This window comes from Heterocephalus glaber, unplaced genomic scaffold (genome assembly GCF_053883595.1).
Source record: "Heterocephalus glaber isolate CG9 unplaced genomic scaffold, H.glaber_assembly_v1.0 deba00000546, whole genome shotgun sequence".
In the NCBI taxonomy this organism is placed as follows: Eukaryota; Metazoa; Chordata; class Mammalia; order Rodentia; family Bathyergidae; genus Heterocephalus; species Heterocephalus glaber.
This window is the reverse complement of record NW_028258147.1, coordinates 15,008,321-15,029,150: the sequence shown is the minus strand read 5'-3', so window position 1 is coordinate 15,029,150 and position 20,830 is coordinate 15,008,321. Positions and strand designations below refer to the sequence as shown.

The 20,830-nt window shown below is 35.5% G+C and overlaps 1 protein-coding gene and 1 pseudogene across 1 annotated transcript in view; both read left to right on the top strand.

The window, feature by feature from the left end:
• The window catches only part of Kcnd2 (potassium voltage-gated channel subfamily D member 2), a 535,819-nt gene extending 531,219 nt beyond the window's left edge, over window positions 1–4,600 (top strand). Inside the window, exon 6 of the mRNA XM_004856458.3 lies at window positions 1,966–4,600. Within this exon, the coding sequence (XP_004856515.1) occupies window positions 1,966–2,143 (178 nt within the window). The 3' untranslated portion in view covers window positions 2,144–4,600. The remainder of the gene's footprint in view (window positions 1–1,965) is intronic.
• A 480-nt stretch (window positions 4,601–5,080) lies between these two features.
• Window positions 5,081–9,821, top strand: LOC101712533 (calcyclin-binding protein-like; annotated as a pseudogene).
• Window positions 9,822–20,830: the final 11,009 nt, after the last annotated feature.

Sequence of the window (20,830 nt, the reverse complement as noted above, 5' to 3'; positions counted from 1 at the left end):
AACAAAAACAAAAATGAAAAAATTGAGACTAGCTAGTACAAAGGCCCTGAGTCCAATCCCTAGTACTGCCAGAAAAAAAAAAAAAACTTACACTGCAAAAAAGTAGGAAAATATATACTATGGTCAAAAGTAGCTGTTATATCAGAGTTAAGAGTAGAAAGAAAGGATGGCCAGGCACACACAAATAATTATTTATCTCTTCAACTCCATAATTTTTTTATTTGATCAAGAACCTTATTTGACCTATACTCAGGAGCCCCTTATGTTCACTCAAATGACCTAAAGTGACAGTCAACGCTACTGAAAAAGTCAAATGAATTTCACATCAAGAAGATTGAAAATTATTAAGTAGCACCTAAAAATACATCAACTTCTTCAATGAAAACTATGCCCACACAAATCTCTTTTATCAATCTATAGTTTTGATCATAAATGTATTTTTGGCAACATCAAGCACAAAATAATCAAATATTAAAAAAGATAAATGGAGCTGGGTGTGGTGGCACAGGCCTGAAATCCCAGCTACTTGGGAGGCTGAGTGTTGCAATTTGAGGCCAGTCTGGCCAACATAATGAGATGCTATCTCAAAATAAAAAATAATTAAAATAAAATGGGCTGGAGATGGAACTCCATGGTAGAGTGCCCCTGGTTCAATGCTTAATATGGAAAAAAATAAGCTAAATTAAATACTAAAATTGTTTCCTTCTGGTTAATGTATAAACAATTTATATGAAACTTTTTATTAATATTTCTCCTTTGCTTTTCATTATTCTCTATTTTCTTTTACCATGAAAATATGTATAATAAAAGTATTATATTTAAATTACAAAAATCATTACAAAGATCTATTTTTGCCAGAAAATTTACTTCATTCTGCACTTTTCACACTTTCTTTTTTTGGTACTGGGGACCAAACTCGGGACCTTGTGCTTGCAAGGCAGGCAGTGGAACCACTGAGCTAAATCTCTGGCCCCTCATTCTTTACTTTTAAGAGCAAATTCTTAGACTGACTGTCTGTAGACACATTCAGGTTTATTTCTTCATTACAATCACCAATTTTTGTTGAAAACCAGATGAGACCCTAAATTCAGCCTCTGTTGATTTACAAGATTGGATGTGTTTATGATCACAATGTTAAAATTTAAAGCAATGAAAATTTCTGTCCTTAAGACATTTCACTTTTGCTCTGCTCTATGTCCATTACAAAATGAAATGGAGAAGTCTTAAGGAAGAAAATCTTCAAGCAAAACATTTTAATTGTTTTCCATGAAGATAGTTTTAATCTTCTGTTTATACCCTTCTGGCTCAGGCTCCCTGCTTCTCCTCCACAGAGGATGACAGCTGTGTTGATACCCCTTGGAAAAACTTTGAACTATTAAACAGTAATAACTAACTTTTTGGGGTTCTTAATGTGCTACCATCATTAATTTGAGAGCATTAAGGGCATTCTGTTTCCAAAACACAATATGATAATGAAAAGATTCCGTGAGCAAAGGTTGAAAAGTCCACATGGTACAACCCCTTTCATAATGGTGCTCAAACCTGTCAAAGTCCCTATCTTAAAGATGACTGGGCTGGGAATTTAGCTCAGTGGTTTCACCGCCTGCCTCACAAGTGCAAGGTCCCGAGTTTGATTCCGAGTACAAAAAAAAAAAAAGATGACTATTTTACTTTGCTCAACTCAGCTGTTCACATCTTACCAGATCCCTTCCTCTCTTGCAAGTACACAAATTTTTTTCAAGAAACAAAATGAGCGAATTAAATCAAGCTTATTTTTAGAATTGTATGTATTGTTAATAAACTGAATAGCATTAAAGATAACATGCATTTTTATATGGTAATTTTTATTAAGCATGTAAGTGTTATTTGTAAGATTTGTAAGTATTCAAATAATACTTTCTTCAGTTACATAAAAATGTTTTAGGTAAACAACTTCCTTTCTTACAACTTTTTTTTTCCCATCAGCCGATCCAGCTTAAATGCCAAAATTGAAGAGTGTGTTAAACTAAACTGTGAACAACCTTATGTGACTACAGCAATAATAAGCATCCCAACACCTCCAGTGACCACACCAGAAGGAGACGACAGGCCGGAATCTCCTGAGTACTCGGGAGGAAATATTGTCAGAGTGTCTGCTTTGTAAGACAATTGGAATAGGCCTAAGAAAAATTAAGCCCCGGCTATGGAAAGAATCTCAATGTGGAAAGAAAGAAGAATCAATAACCTTTTGCAGATTAAGACAGCAGAACAAGAAGGTTGGTAGTGAAACAAAAATACAGCTTCTAAACTTGACGATGTGAATAAAAACCAACAAATGGCATTTCTAGACAGTTTAACCTGTTATACAGAAGAATATTATTATGTGGCCCTTTGACTTTGTGAATGAGCACAATGAAATGCCACCTACTGATGCTTCTTATAATCAGAACTCTTTTTTAATAAAACAAATAAAATAAATCTTTGAACATAATGTTCCAGTTGAATGCAAAACAAAAAAATATGGAAACATTTTGATAAAAATTTTTCCTGTTAAAACCATGAACATTGGCTATGATGAAGATTATTACATATGAAAAAAACTCATACGACACATTTGTATTAACTAAAGGAAACCATCATAATGCATGCTAGAATTCTTTGGAGCAGTGATCTCAGTTTCCTTATGTTGTCTTCAGAATAGGCATGATAAAATACAATTGTAGAAAGGAGAAATTTCTGTGCACTTACAACAAGCTGATTGTTCATGTTTCATGGTGGGCTGTGCAAATAAACTCCTTTTAGGACTGCAGTATTTCTCATGGGGATGCTCATTAGTAAATCTAAGGTGTTCAGATAGTTCAGTATTAATTATTGTTTAACCTTGCACCTAGTTAATGTTACGACTGCAATAATTCATTGTACACCTATTGTATCAAGAATCAGAATTCTTTTGTTGTTGTACTTTCCAGATCCTCATAGATACAATAAGAGCCACATTCATAGAAAAAATCTTTGATGTGGCCTGGTTTCAGGTGATGTTTTAGTCCAAAACTATTGTGTCATAAATGTTTTTTAGTAGTATTCTTTGGGCCACTGTAATCCTGGGACCCAGTGCATTATTCATTCCTGTATTTCTATAGCTCCTTTCTATTGGGTTTATCATCAAAAGGACTAATGTTTGCTGTAGTTCAAGTGACTTTCCTACTTTTGTATTCACCAACATATTATCTTGTAAGTAGATTATCATCAATCCCCTGGTCAAAAACTAGAGAAAAGGAGTTGACATTTATCAATTATCTCTAACGTCTTTGCTGTTTATGGAAATGCCCAGATACTGGATATATCAGTGCGTGTTTTTTGAAAAGAGTGTACTGGGACTAAAACCACAGGATCAATGATCTCAGAATCTTACTTGATGTATTATTTATTTTGCTCTAGACCTTGAATACATTTTGAGAATAACTAATGTGAATTGAAATGCAGAGATAAACCGGAGTATTTTAGGTAGCAATGTTTGATGAAAGCATGTCTTTTATGTCATTCAGGAAGGTAGCACCAGTTTATCTCAGAAAAGTTCCTGTATATTTAAAGGTGCAATCTTCTCCCCTAAATGGGGGAGGACAAGAGTTTGATGATGCAAAGTTGATTCCTGTGTACATTTAAGTGAAAAGTCTTTATACTTTTTCACCTTTAAAATATATCAGCAGACATGTCTGCACAGTGTAAAACAAGTTTTATGTCAAATGAAAAGTTTTGTTCATTCTAAGCCACCACTGTAAAGAATAAAGCTTAATTTCTATACTTGGAAAGAGTTAATAATTATCCCTCTATATAGAGATTTAAAAATAATTATAACATCATAAAATGAATTAATCCAACCATTTTCAAGTAAAGCCAGAAATTCTTGCTTCCCATTTCTAGAATAGATTCTAGAACAGTGCTATGCACACAGTAGATATTAATAAACATTTGCTGAAAGTAAGATAAACTCAACTTTCTCTTGGGAAGAACTGGCTTTAATCCTAGTTTGTCTTTTAAAAAGTTACTAATCTTCCAGCAGTGTATTCATAAGCATAATAACACCTGCCTCTTGTCACTTTATGCTTCTAGAGCAAATATATAGTAAAACTTTTTTGATGGCATTTATTGAAAACCTTTTTAAAAAGTAGATTAAGAAAACTACAATCAGGAATACTAGACATCCTTTGATTCCCAATGAGAAGATTTATTTTCACAGTGTTAATATCACATAAAAGAAAATGCAGTTTGGTTTTTTTGGTTGACAATTCTGCCTCCTCTTTCAATTTACCACTTATTCAAAATTATCATTAATTTCTTTAGACTTTTTGAAAAAAAATCTTTTTGATGTTTTAAATGATATTAAAATATACTGTGTTGGTGATGAATGACTATTGATGACTGTGTTAAGTGCATCTGTATTGTAAGTGAAATGTGATTAGTTCTGTGTATCATATGGAGTAACTAAGGTCATTGTTTTTGACAATTTTGTTTGAGACTCATATATCTTATTTCAAAGGATAGCATAATATCTGCATTATGCTGGAAAAATAGACCTTTGGAGAATACTTAAATAAAACATGTGCATGCTTGAACAGGACAACGTGGTTGACTGCTGCCCTTTTTTTTTAGACTTTATTTCTTTCCAAAAGCTAGGGTGGGACTATCCAGTAATATGTGGGAGAACCCCGTGACACATACAAATTCAAAGAACTCAACACTTAACTAGTCTAAACTAGTGGAGGCAATAGCTGTCTGCCCAAAACTGAGAAATTAGGAACAAACCTTAACAGAAAAATTAATGACATTTAAGTAAGAGCAGTTGCTGGATATTATATACTTCATAGCCACATCTATTTGGATCAAGCAGGGAGAAACTCTGAGATAATAGCTTTGAACAGAAATCAATTAAATTCTCAAAGAATTTATTTTTCTTCTAGCAAAACAGCATGATATATTTGTCTAGCTATGTGTACACTTATAAAAATTATAGATATAATTTTTTAAAGCCTATGTATGTATGTATGAATATATATGTATTCATACATATATATGTATCTATATATACACATTCATAGGCTTTTTTTCTTTTTTTTAATCAATTTTACTGGTACATTTTAGTTATACAATATAATGACATTCATCATTGGAAATCTGCACCTTTACATAATTTCTTGGTTCTTATTTTCCCCCCTCCCCCTGCCCTCCCTTCAACCCCTCCATCCCTCCCTATTTACAAAGACTTTATTTCCATTTTTTTCATTTTCTCATATTAATCCCATTCCTTTCTTTCCTTTCCCCTACCCCTCCCACTTCCAATTCCCCTTTGTTTTGTTCATTTTTAAAACATGAATTATTGATGGTTTCCCTTCAATATCCTGGAGGGGATTTAAAAAAAAGGGCTGTGTTAAGTGTTTATTACAAGTAGGAAAAATACAAAGAAATCATTTAGTATTGAAACTAAGGGTGGGTAGTCTCTATATTTCCTTGTTAATTCTTTTCATTTACAGCCTTGATTCACTGAGGTGTCAATTGTGCATTAAAAAGTTTCAACACACCTCCCTGCTCCTTCAATTTAGTGACAACGTTGGCTTGGAAATAGCCTCTGGGGAGTTATGGTAATGTCTTCCAGTAACACTGCTCAAACAAATAAAAAGGGTTCTTGATATCAAATAGATGACTCCTTTGAGTCCTATAAAAAAGGCATCTCCTCTTTCCTAGAGAATTACTGCAGTGAGTTTTTTTTCAATTAATTCACAGATATAAGAAAGGCTTATTGCACTGTGCAGACTTCATTAGACTTCTTTCCAAATTTTCTCCTTGCTGCCACATTGACAGACACTTTTCTGCCTTGGTTTCCCAGAGGCATCTCTTTAGCAGATCTTGTATGAAGACATTGTTCTTCACATACCTTCTAAAAGTCTTTCCATCCTATCATTAAAATCATCTTTTTATAGAAAACCATTGTAGAGATGCAGGAGCCACACACATGAACCTCCGCCTATTTTGAGAAAGAATAAGAAACAAGATAAAACCAAAGAGAGATGAAGCTTTGTGTTTGTGAGTTGATCATGCTAAAAAACGAACAAACAAACAAACAACACTAAAAAAACCTTCTAACCTTTTCCCAAGTATCCACTCTGCAATTCTTACTATATCCTTAGAAAAAGTGAAATGCTGCTGTAAATTCTAACACCAAACCCCAAATTAGCTCATCTGATTACCCCATTGACATACCTTAAAGAGCAGCACAACTTAAAAGCTTTTCTTTTTTTTTTTTTAAATCAGGGCACTCAACAACAAGGTGGGCCTAGGTGATCCATGTCAATTCCAAAGTACAGGAATGGCTGAAAGGATATTTGAATGAGTGAGTATCAAAGATCTAGAGAGACATTTGTAGGAACCCTTGGAAGTAAAGCTAGAGGAACTGACAAGGGCTACAAGTTAGTACAGAGGCATCCTGGGATATGATTCTAATTGAAAATCCAGCATTTTAAAGTTAGATTTAATTTTTTTCTTTTTGGTACTGGGTATCGAACTCAGGACCTTGCATTTGTGAGGCAGGCACAGTGCCACTGAGCTAAATCCCCGACCCAAGATTTAAATTGTTTTAATTTCTTGTGCTTCTAATCACAACACCAAGAGCTATCTTAACCTCTTATCAGTTTTCAGTAGGTGCCTATAAATTGCTCAGATATAGCTCAGACTGACTGTACAACAGAAAACAAGACCCCAAGATAGCAGAATAAGGAACTGGTACTAAGACTTGATAAAAGGATTTGGAAGAACAAAAATTGAATAGATCTTGAATTGGGTAAGTGAATCTGCTAAATTAATCAGAAAGGAGATTTTATATCAGAAGATAAACATTTTAAAAGTAAATATGTGGCGATCTCGCGCAGGTGGAGTGTGTGCGCAGCTGCCGGTCCCGCGGCCCACGCTGCTGTGCCCCACGCTCTCGGAGAGTGCTCTGGGTCCTGTCCTTGCGTGCACGCCTGGTGCTCTGGCCTCTGGTCTGACCCAGCCCGGCCATGGCTTCAGCTTTGGAGGAGTTGCAGAATGATCTAGAAGAGGTAAAGATGTTGTTGGAAAAGGCCACTAGGAAGAGAAAACGAGATGCCCTGACACCTGCAAAACTCAAGATTGAAACAGAAATAAAGAACAAGGTGTAGGGCCGGGGATTTAGCTCAGTGGTTCCGCTGCCTGCCTCGCAAGAGCAAGGACCCGAGTTTGATCCCCGGTACCAAAAAAAAAAGGTGCAACAAAAATCACAAAAGAAACCAGAATTTCTTGACAATGAAAAACCAGCTGCTGTGGTTGCTCCCATCACAACAGGATATACTGTGAAAATCAGTAATTACGGATGGGATCAGTCAGATAAGTTTGTAAAAATCTGTATTACCTTAACGAGTTCATCAAGTTCCTGCTGAGAATGTGCAGGTGCATTTCACAGAGAGGTCATTTGATCTTTTGGTAAAGAATCTAAATGGGAAGAGTTACTCTATGATTGTGAGCAATCTCTTAAACCCCCCCCAAAATCAAGACTGATACAGTTCTTATCTTAGGTAGACAGAAAGCAGAAAACACACGATGGGAATACTTTACTCAGGTTGAAAAAAGAATGCAAAGAAAAGAAAAGCCATCCTACGATGCTGAAACAGATCCTAGTGAGGGATTAATAAATGTTCTAAAGAAAATTTATGAAGATGGAGATGATGATATGAAGCGAACCGTTAATAAAGCCTGGGTGGAATCAAGAGAGAAGCAAGCCAAAGGAGACACAGAATTTTGAGACTTTTAAGTCCTTTTGAGAACTATTATGTGGAAATACTGCTATTTCCAATAAGGGAATGTTGGTGAGCTGCACATATAAATTTGACAGATAACTACAAAGCCTTCAAAGTAAAGGCAATGAATTCTCCATTTCTTATTGGAGGATTTATTTAAATAAAATATGCATATTAAACATTTCCTCCAAAGATGGTTTCATTATACTCTGGTCATTTTGTTTAAGGCAGTGTTATATGTTATTCTCATTGAAATATAAAAACCAAGTCTTGGGGCCAGGGATTTAGCCCAGTGGTTACGCTGCCTGCCTTGCAAGCACAAGGACCCGAGTTCGATCCCCAGTGCAAAAAAAAAAAAAAAAACCAGAAAACAACCAAGTATTGTCTAAAGAAAACATTATGTGTGTTTTTGTTCAGCTAGGAGGTAGAAAACAAAAGTATTTACTTCCCCGTAAGTTACAGATGTCAGCTCCCACTTACTGTAAGAATAAGAGGAAAACTGAATTTTTGAATATAAAAAAAAAGTAAATATGTCACTTCCATGACAATTTTGCATAGGACTCAGTCTGAGCTTAGAACACTTTTATTCCCAAGCAACATGGTAAAAAACCAACATGCAAACCAAAGAAGTAAAATTCTAATGCACACTTTTCAATACACAATTTCTTCAACAGATTCATAGTAAGCAGTAAATACTGATTATAACAACTATGAAAAGGTAAAAACAATTATGACTGCTGACTTCATTGGGTCTTAGGTATACAACAGGAATTTACTAGTCACTTTCTGTGTACCAATCCATTAGGTAATTGTGTTAACCATGTTTTCTGTTGAGAAAACTTTAACTCTGAAAAAATAATGAATCTGGATTTTCCTAATTTAGATAATATAAAACTTTAAATTAAACAAAGTATTGCTGTGATAGAGTTCTATTGTGCAGAAACATTGATGCTATTGCTTCTTTTAAGTTAAAATAGAAATTAAAGAAAATGATGAGGGCACGGCAGGAGGCCAGTTAAATCCATGCTCTAGTGGATGCAAGTTCTTTATCAAAGACAATTATACTTCCCACTTTCTTTCTTCAATTTTTTTTTCTTATATTGAAAAGTATGCTGCTAACAGCTGCTTCCTCATTGACTATAAGGAAAGTAAAATAAAATGGAGCCTGGTTAAGAAACATATTTCTGTCCTGACAGAAAAAGATTCTTTCTACAATCCCATAGCAGTACAGCATGTACATGGAGTGAATGTTCAGCAACAGAGAAAATCATGTGTTAAAGTGTCCACCACCGTGCACTTGCTCCCCTTTTGGAACAAAGCCTGTCAGGACTTTCAAAATTACGGAAGCCTGAAGCATTTTAGTGGCCCAGGGTCCAAGACCTGGGGGCTAATGATAACAGAATAGAAATGTTTTGGAATTAATGCCAATAACTACAAATCCCATCCTTTGTTGTCTTTTCTAACTTCGTAATTGTTTTTATCCTCCTAAATTCTTGCAGACAAAAATTTCAGAGATTCACAGCAAATTCCTATTGGAATTTAACATCATAAGCAAAATAAAGTAAACAGAGGTCCAGATTGGCAAAAACAGATGCATAATTCAGTATCCCAAATTAATATGGTACAATTAAAAATATTCTTGGATTTTCCCATCCTAATAAAGAATTCCAAAATTTTTACATAGGTCATTGATAGTTTTTATTTGTTCCTAATAAAATAGAAAGCTTCAATAAAGGTGTAAGCACAGACTTTTGATTTATACAGAACTGTAGAAAATTTAATGTACCTTATAAAATGGTACTTGGAATATAACTACTTGCAATAAAACTTCCTCTTTGGGTTTCATCATTTGCTTGTTTTATGTTCCAAAATAACACTGGCCTATTAATAATATCTCTTTACCATCCACTTCAATCTTTGCCTTTCTACTTTTCAAATAGTAAATGTGTAATTCATTTTAAGTGTTATTGTTACAGTCAAAACTTTTACATGAAAAATTAAAATCCTCTTTAATAGAATTAATGGTACATGTACAAAAGAATCAACCTTACATATGGCTTATGGCTGTCAAATTTTGATAACAAATTATAAAATTTTGATAAGATGAATTATAATTTTATAAAACTATTAAAATATATTATAAAATAAGAAAACCTCCAAATTGCCATATAGAAAGATAAAAACACTCATTTTTGTTTTCTTCCAAACTGGCACTGCAAATCATGCAATTCTAATATAAAATCACACTGTCCTTATGAAAAAGAGGCATGTGTTTATTAACAAACAGCTCCACTGTTAAAATGAGATGCATTTATTCATCCAAATGTGCAAGAGCCAACTCATGAGAAAAATAAATCTAGGACTGATTAGAAGAACTAGAAACAACAAATTGTGAGACACAGAGCTTCAAAAGAGCATAAAAGTCCAACATCATGTCACTTTATTTGACTAACAACTAGAATTCAGTTCATTGGCAGAGATATTGAGATTTTAATTAGATTTTGATGCAATTATTTACTACCAAACATTGACTTACCAATTACATAGGCTTCTGAAATAAATTCAAGGCATTTGCCTCATCACCTATATTTTGGAACTATAATAAGTATCTCAACTTAAATTTATATTGAATACTAAAATGATTATAATGAACTCAAATTAGAAGACTCAATGCAAGGGTACAAATGCCTGTTTCTGTGTGTTTCTGAATCTGATTAAATGGGGCTTTTTTGTTATTTTTGGCTTTTTGTTTGTTTGTTTGTTTTTTGAGGCAGGGTCTCCCTTTGTAGTTCAGGCTGGCCCTGAACTCACTATGTAGCCCAGGCTGGCCTCGAATACACAGCGATCCTCCTGCCTCAGCCTTCTAAGTGCTGGGATTACAGGGATGCACCACCATGCCCGATTTAAATGTTTTTGTAATTATTCTTACCTGTAGTCATTTGAAACACAAATGAACTTTAGAATGGCTATCTTTTATTTCTAACTAGTTGTACATCTTCATCTCTTCTCATAACTGAGAGACAAGCATATTCAATACTCAAAACATAAAAGCTCAACCTCAACAAATGATTTTGTACAATATAAGAGAAAGCCAAACAAATGAGCTAATTTAAGCATCCCATACTCCTAAAAATAGAAATATGTAAAGAAATGTAATAGAAGTACAAATTATTGAGAAATTTCCTATATGTACATTTCTACTTTTAGCCATAGATTACTTTATAACTTAAGGAGATGTTTTGATATGAAATCTTTCATGTCTCAGATAAAGCCAAAGAAAGAAAATGTTAAAGGAAAGAGGGATCATGGGTGTCACAGACACACGCACACATGCACTGCAAACACAAATCAGAATGTGGAGTTCTATTTGCAGCCTGATGATAGTAGAATTTTTTAATGAAATCTGGAAGAAAACTTTTTTTGCCAGTAATCATTATACTTTCTAAGGTTTTTTCCCCCCTTTGTTGATTGTATAAAATTATAATGTAGCAATGCCTGGGCTTTCAAATGACTCTTCCTAAAAGGAATATGAAAAGTGGTATTCTTCATATTACTGCATAACATATTTTTTTCTCAACCTTAAATGCTGTAGAATATCTGATCCTGTACTAGCAAGTATAAAGAAGAAATGAGATGGTAGTTTTTCAAGTGCACACATGAAAAAAATCCTCATTTACTAACTTGCAAATTTACTGAGAATCTGTTCTTCTTTTAGGTTACTTTTTAAGTAAAACAACAATAGATATGTTTTCTTAAAATTTAATTTAGATAAATTTGTTTTAAATTTTAAGGTAAATCTATCTGATGATTGGATTATGAAAAGCAATCTTCTGTCTTATCATTAGAAGAGGACACCAAGAATTTCAAATTCTTGTTTATAAAATATATGCATATGCTCGTTATTCTCTCTGTTCTCCACATTACTAAGTAGCTTTCTTTGGGTTTGGTGCTCAATCTATAAGAATCACAGATTGTACAAACCCACATCCTCTGGTTGATGTTAATAAGTGTATTTGATACTATGTGGAGAGCCTGAGAGATGACAAGAGTAAGGAAGCTATCTCATCTCACACAATGGGAATGCTAAGTGTATCCTGCATACTAAACAGACAGTTGTATGATTTCCATTAATGGATGGTATGATGCTCTCAGCTTCACATTACAGAAATCTTTTTAAAATGAAGAGATTTTTTCTTACAGGAATGACCGTTCCACGGTACTTCAAATATGACTAATATATTACACTAATCATGAGACTCAGGCTATGCAGAAATTCTACGCATTTATTTCCTTTGTGAGCACATTGTATATCCCAGGCACTGCACTATAACAGGAATGACACTAGGGGTAGAATGATAACAAGATGCTGCCCTCAGTAGCATCTGTAGTCTATTTGTTAACTTGGACCCACCACAGGTAGAAATATAAGTAAACAACCTGTGATAGTTACTTTCCTCTCTTTGCTGAGACAAAATACCCAACACCCAAAGTTAAAGGGGGAAAGGTTTATTTGCCTTACAGTTTGTAGAGGTTTCAGTCCATTATTATCTGGCTCCAAGGCAGGGTGGTTAGGGGCAATAGTTCACAGTGACAGTAAAAGACAGCAAAAGCAACAAGAGAATTTAACAGCATCTTTCTGTCCCTCTTATCTTATTCAGACTACTTAGGGTGGATAGCACTCACACCTTTAATCTCAGTGCCCCTGGGCCTAGGTCCACCATGAATCAATCACATACTCTAGATGCAGCCACCTCTGAAAGAGCTTTGAGGCTTTATGGGGACATCTAAACACAAGCCATAACACTACCTGTTTCCAGTGAGATATGTCCTGGGAAAAAACAGAAGGTGCTCAGATCAAGAGGAAAATTGCGGAGGTGGATTCTTGATGTGGTGGTAAAGGAAAGGACTATGGGAAAAAGCACACCTGAAACAAAGAAAGTCAACCAGGCCCACAGCATCCAGACCAGGAAGCACGTGTATATTTATTATAGGAATGTAAAGAGCCAATTGATTGATTTCAGTAAAAGTCATAGGTTTTAATTTTTCCCCTTTTATTGCTGTTATGTCAGGCCTTTTTATGATTTCAGCTATTTTTTTATGCATGAAATACATCAAAATTTTCTCATTCCTGAATCCTATTTATTTCCTATTCATAGTTAAGGGCCAAAATAAATGTCTTTCAGTAAAAATAACAGCTAATATGTATTCATTAATCAACCAGCATGAGCCATTCTCTTCATTTTAATTCTTTTCAACATGCATATAAGCTGGTGTTAGTATACTCATTCTCCAAGGAAGGGGCCTGAAGCCTAAGGAAGTTAAGTAACTTACCCAAGTAATAGAATATTCATATTCCAGACCACCACCCCTAGGAGAGTGACTCCCAGCACAGAGGAGGTGAACCTTCTGGGCTACGGCACCAATACCCCCAGTGCAGAGGTGGTGAGCCTCACGGGCCCCAGCAGCACACATCTCTCCCCCCAACCAACACCCCCACTGAAATGAGAAGACTCATAAACAAGTCTCAAAACCAGACTTTCAGATCACCTAAAGCAACCCCAAAGGGAAAAGAGATGAAAAAATCTGATACTCAACCACCTGGACTACCTGAATTGGCAATGAGAGAATCTGGAAAAAATGAAATCAAAAATAATTTCTCAGTAGAGATTTTTCTCATAGTGCAAGACATGATTAATAAATCTAGAGAGGACACAGATATAAAAAAAAATAGAGGAGCTGAGGAACATGATGGAATCCCAACATAGGAAACAAATGGAATACATAAAACAGATACAAACAGATTTCCAGGAAATTAAAAACTTCATTAAAAGTTTATACAGCAGAATGAGCCATTGTGAGGACAAAATTTCAGATATAGAAGATAAGATTGCAATTAGTGACCAGGAAAAGAAAAATTGCTTTAAAATTGTAAGGGAACATGAGAAATCAATTGAGCAGCTGCTAAATGATGCAAAGAAGAATAACATAAGACTGATTGGAGTCAAGGAAGAAAGAGGAGAGAGTGCAGATGACATAAAAAAAAACTTCACAGAAGTGATGGCAGAAAACTTCCCAAGTAGGGGAAAAGAACTTGACATACGGACAAGTGAGGCATATAAGACTCCAACTAGCCTTGATCAAAAAAAAATCTACACATAGGCATATAAGTGTTAAGATTTCAGAAACCCAACAGAAGAACAAAGTTCTACAAGCAGTTAGAGAAAAGAAACAAATCACATACAGAGGAAAACCCATCAGAATCACAGCAGACTTCTCAACACAAACCATCAAGGCAAGAAGAGCTTGGAGTGACATATTCCAAGCCCTAAAAGAAAACAGCCTCCAACCCAGATTGATGCACCCTGCAAAACTATCTTTCAAAATGGATGAAGAAATAAGATACTTTCATAACAAAGAGCACCTTAGGAACTTCATGAATACCAAACCAGCACTCTAAAAAATTTTAGACAATGTCCTAGGAAAAGACATCGAGAATCACAACCCCAGGAAGCCCAGCAGAATGAATCCAACAGGCACGACAAGAAATTAACTCAAAAGGGGAGAATCCAACAAAAAGAAAAAGTCATGGCAATGATAAGTCAATACATACCAATGATGACCATCAATGTTTTGTTTGTTTGTTTTTGGTACTGGGGATCAAATTCGGGTCCTTCCGCTTGCACAGCAGGTGGCAAAACCACAGAGCTAAATCCCTGACCATAACCATCAATGTTAATGGTCTCAATTCATCAACCAAAAGAAATAGACTGGCAGAATGGGTCAAAAAGCAATATCCAACAATATGCTGCATACAAGAAACACACTTAATTCAAAAAGAAACTCATAGACTGAAAGGTAAAGGTTAGAAAACAGCACTCCGTTCAACAGGAACCTGAGGGAAAGCAGTAGTAGCTATCCTCTTTGCAGATCAAATGTATTTCAAACCAACACTGATTAATAGAGACAAAGAAGGGGGCCAGGGATTTAGCTCAGTGGTTCTGATGCCTGCCTCGCAAGCATAAGGTCCCAAGTTTGATCCCCAGTACCAAAAATAAAGAAAGAAAGAAAAAAGAGAGAGACAAAGAAGGACACTACATCCTTGTAAAGGGAACGATCCAACAGGAAGAGATGACAATCATAAACATATATACACCAAACACTAGTGTGCCCAACTGTATAAAACAAATACTAACAGACATGAAAAATCAAATAACCACTAATACAATAGTAGTGGGGGACCTCAATACCCCACTGTCATAAACAGATAGATCTACTACACAAAAAATAAGCAGGGAAATACTAGAACTCAATCAAACTCTTGAACAATTGAACTGAACAGATGCTCTTTATTTTTTATTTTTTTGGTACCAGGGATTGAACTCAGGACCTTGCACTTGCTAGGCAGGCAGCAGCACCACTGAGCTAAATCCCCGGCCTGACCTGAACAGATGTTTACATAGTGTTCCACCCCACAAAATCAGAATACACATTCTTTCCAGCTGCACATGGTGGTTCTCCAAAATGGACCACACACTTGTTCATACAACATGTTTAAATAGGTGCAAAGGAATTGAAGTTATCCCCTGTGTATTATCAGACCATAGAGCAATGAAATTGAAAATCAATAGCAAAAGAAACTTCAAGAATTTTATGAATGCATGGAAATTGAACAACACACTTCTGAATAACCAATGTGTCACAGAGGAAACTGAAGAAGAAATCAGACAGTTCCCACAATTAAATGACAATGACAATATAACATATCAGAATCTATGGAACACAATGGAAGGAGTTTTGCGAGGGAAATTCATAGCAATGAACACATAGCAGTGAATTTCATGGTAAAATTCACAGCAGTGAATATTCTGTTAGGAAAACAGAGTAAGCTGAATTAAACAAACTGATGCTGAACCTCAAGTTTCTAGAAAGAGCAGAGCAGGATAAACCCAAAGCTCATACAAGGGAGGAAATTACAAAGATCAGAGCAGAAATCAATGCAATGGACACCAAGAGAACGATACAAAAAAAAATTAATGAAGCAAAGCATTGGTTCTAGGAAAGAATAAATAAAATTGACAAACCCTTAGCCAACCTTATCAGAGAAAGGAAAAAGCCAAATCCATGCAATTAGGAATGAAAAGGGTGAAATGACAACAGACCCAGCAGAAATCCAGAGGATCATCAATACCTACTTCCAGAACCTATACGCCAATAAGATGGACAACACAGAATGGACAGACTCCTAGATATGTATGAATCACCAAATTGAATGAAGAAGACTTAAAAATTCTAAATGACCCAATATCAATCAATGAAATTGAAAACATAATTAAAAACTTACCAACTAAAAAAAGCCCAAGTACTGATGGCTTCACCACTGAATTCTACAAGACAATTAGAGAGGAACTACTGCCACTACTGTTTAAACTCTCCAATGAAATTGAAAGGGAAGCAATACTCCCAAATTCATTCCTGGAAGCAAGCATCACCTTGATCCACAAAGGAGAGAAAGACCCAACCGAAAAGGAGAACTATAGGCCAATCTCACTAATGAACATAGATGCAAAAATCCTTAATAAGATCCTGACAAACAGAATGCAGAAGATCATCAAGAAGATTATACACCCTGATCAAGTGGGATTCATCCCAGGGATGCAGGGATGGTTCAATATATGCAAATCAATCAATGTAATACACTATATCAATAGAGCCAAGGACAAAAACCATACGATCATCTCAAGAGATGCAGAAAAAGCATTTGACAAAATCCAACATGCATTTATGATAAAAACCCTACCAAAAATTAGAATAGATGGTCTCTACCTCAAACTGATAAAAGCCATCTATGAAAAACCAACAGCCAATATCATACTAAATGGTCAAAAACTGAAATCCTTCACACTAATATCAGGAACAAGACAAGGATGTCCACTATCACCACTCCTGTTCAATACAGCTTTGGAAACATTAACCACAGCAATTAGACAAGAGAAAGAAAAAAAGGAATAAAGATAGGAAATGAAGAAGTCAAATTGTCATTATTTGCAGAAGACATGATACTCTATGTAGAAGACTGCAAGAACTCCACCAAAGGTCTTCTAGACTTAATAACCAAATTCAGTAGAGTAGCTGGATACAAGATCAACACACACAAAAATCAATAGCTTTCCACTACATGAACAACAGACTCACTGAGAGAGAAATAGGGCAAATGATTCCTTTCACAATAGCATCCAAGAAACTGAAATACCTAGAAATCAACCTAACAAAAGAAATCAAAGACTTCTTCTCTGAAAACTATGGCACTCTGAAAAGAGAGATTGAAGATGATATCAGAAAATGGGAAGACACCACTTACTCCTGGGTAGGAAGAATCAACATAGTGAAAATGGCCATACTTCCAAAACTGCTATATAGATTCAATGCAATCCCAATTGAAATCCCAGCAGCATACTTCACAGACCTTGAAAAAACCATCCAAAAATTCATTTGGAACAAGAAGAGACCCAGAATAGCAAAAGCAATTCCAGACAACAGAGACATGGCAAGGGGTATCACAATTCCCAACTGGAAACTATACTACAAAGTCTCTGTGATAAAAACAGGATGGTACTGGCAAAGAAACAGACCTGAGGACCAGTGGAACAGATTAGAAGATGCAGAAACAACTCCAGACATACTCAGCCACCTCATCTTGGACAAGGGAGCCAAACATCCCCACTGCAGGAAAGATAGCCTCTTTAATAAATGGTGCTGGAAATATTGGGTCTCAACTTGCCAAAGATTAAAACTAGACCTATATCTCTCACCATGTACTAAAGTAAAATAAAAATGGATTAAAGATTTAAATAGTAAAACAGGAACACTGAACTGGCTGGAACGGAGGTTAGGTAGAACTCTTGAAGACATTTGTGTAGGAAAAGATTTTATAAACAAAACCTTAGTTGCCCATGAATTAGCACAGAACAAACAATCAACAAGTGGGATCTCTTCCTATTAAAAAGCTTCTGCACAGCAAGAGAAATGACTAACAATGTGAAGAGACAACCCACAATGTGGGACAAAATTTTCACCTGCTCTTCCTCAGGCAAAGGTCTACTATGTAGAATGTATGAAGAACTTAAAAAAATAATAACTTCCAAATTTAAAGACCCAATGCAAAAGTGGGCATCTGCAATGAACAGACATTTCTCAGACAAAGAAGTAGAAATAAGCATATGAAATAATGTTCAACATCACGGGTCATTCAAGAGTTGCAAATGAAAGTAATGCTGAGATTCCACCTCACCCCAGAAAGAATGGCTGCTATCATGAAATCAACCAGTAACAAATGCTGGTGGGGCTGTGGGGAAAGAGGAACCCTGGTTCACTGCTGGTGGGAGTGTAGAGTGGTGCAACCACTGTGGAAATCAGTATGGAGATACCTCAAAGAACTAGGACCGGAAGTCCCATTTGACCCAGCTATTCCCCTGCTGGGTATCTTCCCCAAAGAATGAAAAGAATCATACCAAAGTGATATATGTTCATATAGGCACCCATGTTCATAGCAGCACAATTTGTAATAGGTAAAGTTTGGTAGCAGCCCAATTGCCCATCAACTGTATGAAAAAAAAAATGTGTTTTAAAAAAAATAAAATGGAGTACTACTCAGCCATAAAAAATGAGAAATTAGAGACATTTATGGCTAAATGAATGCACATTGAGTCCATACTCTTAAGTGAAATAAATAGGACATACATGTGTAAATCCCAAATATTTTCTCTCTTGTGAGAAACTGAAAGTGTAAATAAGGACTCAAAGGTATAATAGATAATGTGAAATAGGAAGAAAAGGGGCATAGGGGAAGGGGAAGTGAGAGGAGTAGGGGAAAGGAAAGAAAGGAATGGAATTAATATGAGAAAATGCATAAATGGAAACCAAGTCTTTGTAAATAGGGAGGGCAGGGGATTGGGGAAAAACTAAGAACCAAGAGAGATTATGTAAAGCTGTAAACTTCCAATGATAAATGTCATTATGTTGTATGCTTAAAATGTACCAATAAAATTAATGAAAAAAGAATATTCATATTCCAATCTAGTTCTGACTCCAAAATCCATCCATATCCCTCTCTAACATAGTTTTTCATTTTCTAACAGTACAATTAAATAGTATTAAAGATGTACACAACAAACAATTTTAGATTTAATTCCTTAAAAGCAGCATTTTGTATCTACTCACATCTGATTTACAAGAGTAGTAGTTCTTCAACAGTAAGATAACTAGTAAGATAACTATATCAGCCACATTTCATTTATTCACTTTATTAATCCAACAAATATTAAGAACTTTATATATGTCAGATGTTCTGCTGGGCACTTGAAATAAAACAGTTAATAAGATAGATATGATTCTCCTACTTTAGCATTATATCTAGTCAGGAATATTATCATTAAGCAAATACAGAGGTAATACATAATTTTAAGTGGTAGTGTCATAATGGAAAATCATGGAGTACCACAAAAGGGGCAACAGAAAGGCTTCAGCTAAGATTCAAAGTTCAGAAAAGTTACTTAGAGGAATTAAATTTATTGAGGACCCAAAAAAGAAGTGAGAATTATCCTAAAAGGGGAAAAATATTCCAGGCATACTCTTGAGACAAAATTAAAATTCACAAGATAGAAAAGCTCTTATAACATTTGAAAGCCTGTTAGGAGGCCTTGCTGTTTGGGCCACAGTTGATGAAGAGAAGTTAGAAAGTAAGTGGGGTACTGGACACATATGGACTTCAGGATCCTTCCAGTTAAGGATGCTGGAGTTCGTCCCTGGTCCAAAGGGAAACTGTAAAGAGCTTTCAACAGAGAAGTGACATGGGCCAATTTTTGTTTTTGAAAAATCACTCAAATTGCTCTGTTAAAGAATGAGTTTGAGAAAAGGGCAGGAAGGGAGGGTGGAGAGGCCAATTTGGAAATCATTATTGCTACTCAAGAGTTGAGGTTTAGCTGATTCGAAGTGGTATTTGAAAGAACTGGATGATTTATGGGGCATTTTGGAGTTAAAGGAGACAGAGTAATGACTGGCATCAATTTGAGACATATGTGGGGATGCTGTCAATTTCTGATTTAAGTAGCAGAGGGGAAGAAGATGTCATTTGCTAGATGATCAAGAGCTCTGCTTTCAAAATGTCCATGAATCATCCAAGAGGGAAGAAAAAGAAGGGTCAGTAAATACTTATTAAATACTTCCTATATTCCACACATAGAGTTTCTAAGTGCTTTAAATGTATTAATTCATTTATCAATGGAAAGTGCTATGAAATATGTATTGCACTAGTTTATAGATTAAAAAGCAGAGGAAAATATATGTCACATCACTTACTAGGGTCACACAGCAAATAAGTTGCCGAACTGGAATTGAACTTCAGATTTCTGACTCCAAATCCTGAACACTTATCCATTCCAGGGATTTCTCTTCTTGAATTTATGTAATCAATAAGACATGGGCTAACACAGCCCTGAAGAGGATTTGAGAGTTCTTCATTTTAGGAATGAGAAGCAAAAAGGAGGTATTTCAATGCAAGGGAATAGAATTAAATATAGTATAAGAGAAGGGTCCCTGGAGAGAACCAGGAGTGGCTATTGAGCTGTCTGAGTGGCCAAAAGGACAGAAGACGGGCAGGAGAATATTGAGAGGTTCTAGAGCAAGAGAAAAGTCAACTCATTAGATGCTACCGAAGTACCTAGTAAGTATGAACTGAAAATATTTAGAGAATTTGCCATCAGAAAGGTCATTGTCCAACTGAGCAAAGCATGTGGTAGGAAACCTAGAGTAGGTTACAGTTCCAAGTGTAGAACACCCACTTGGAGCTCTTGGGTCTGTAAAGCTCAGAGATTGAGGGGACTTCTAAAGAAAGCAACATACAGAGGTGAGCATTTTCTTTTCTCAACTTAATGAAATATGTTATGGCATGTCCAAATCCAGATAGGAATGATTAGTAGCCAAAAAGGTCAGGTTAAAGTTAGAAGGAAGAGAGGATAAGCATAGGGCAAAGTCTCAGAAAGGGAAGTCAT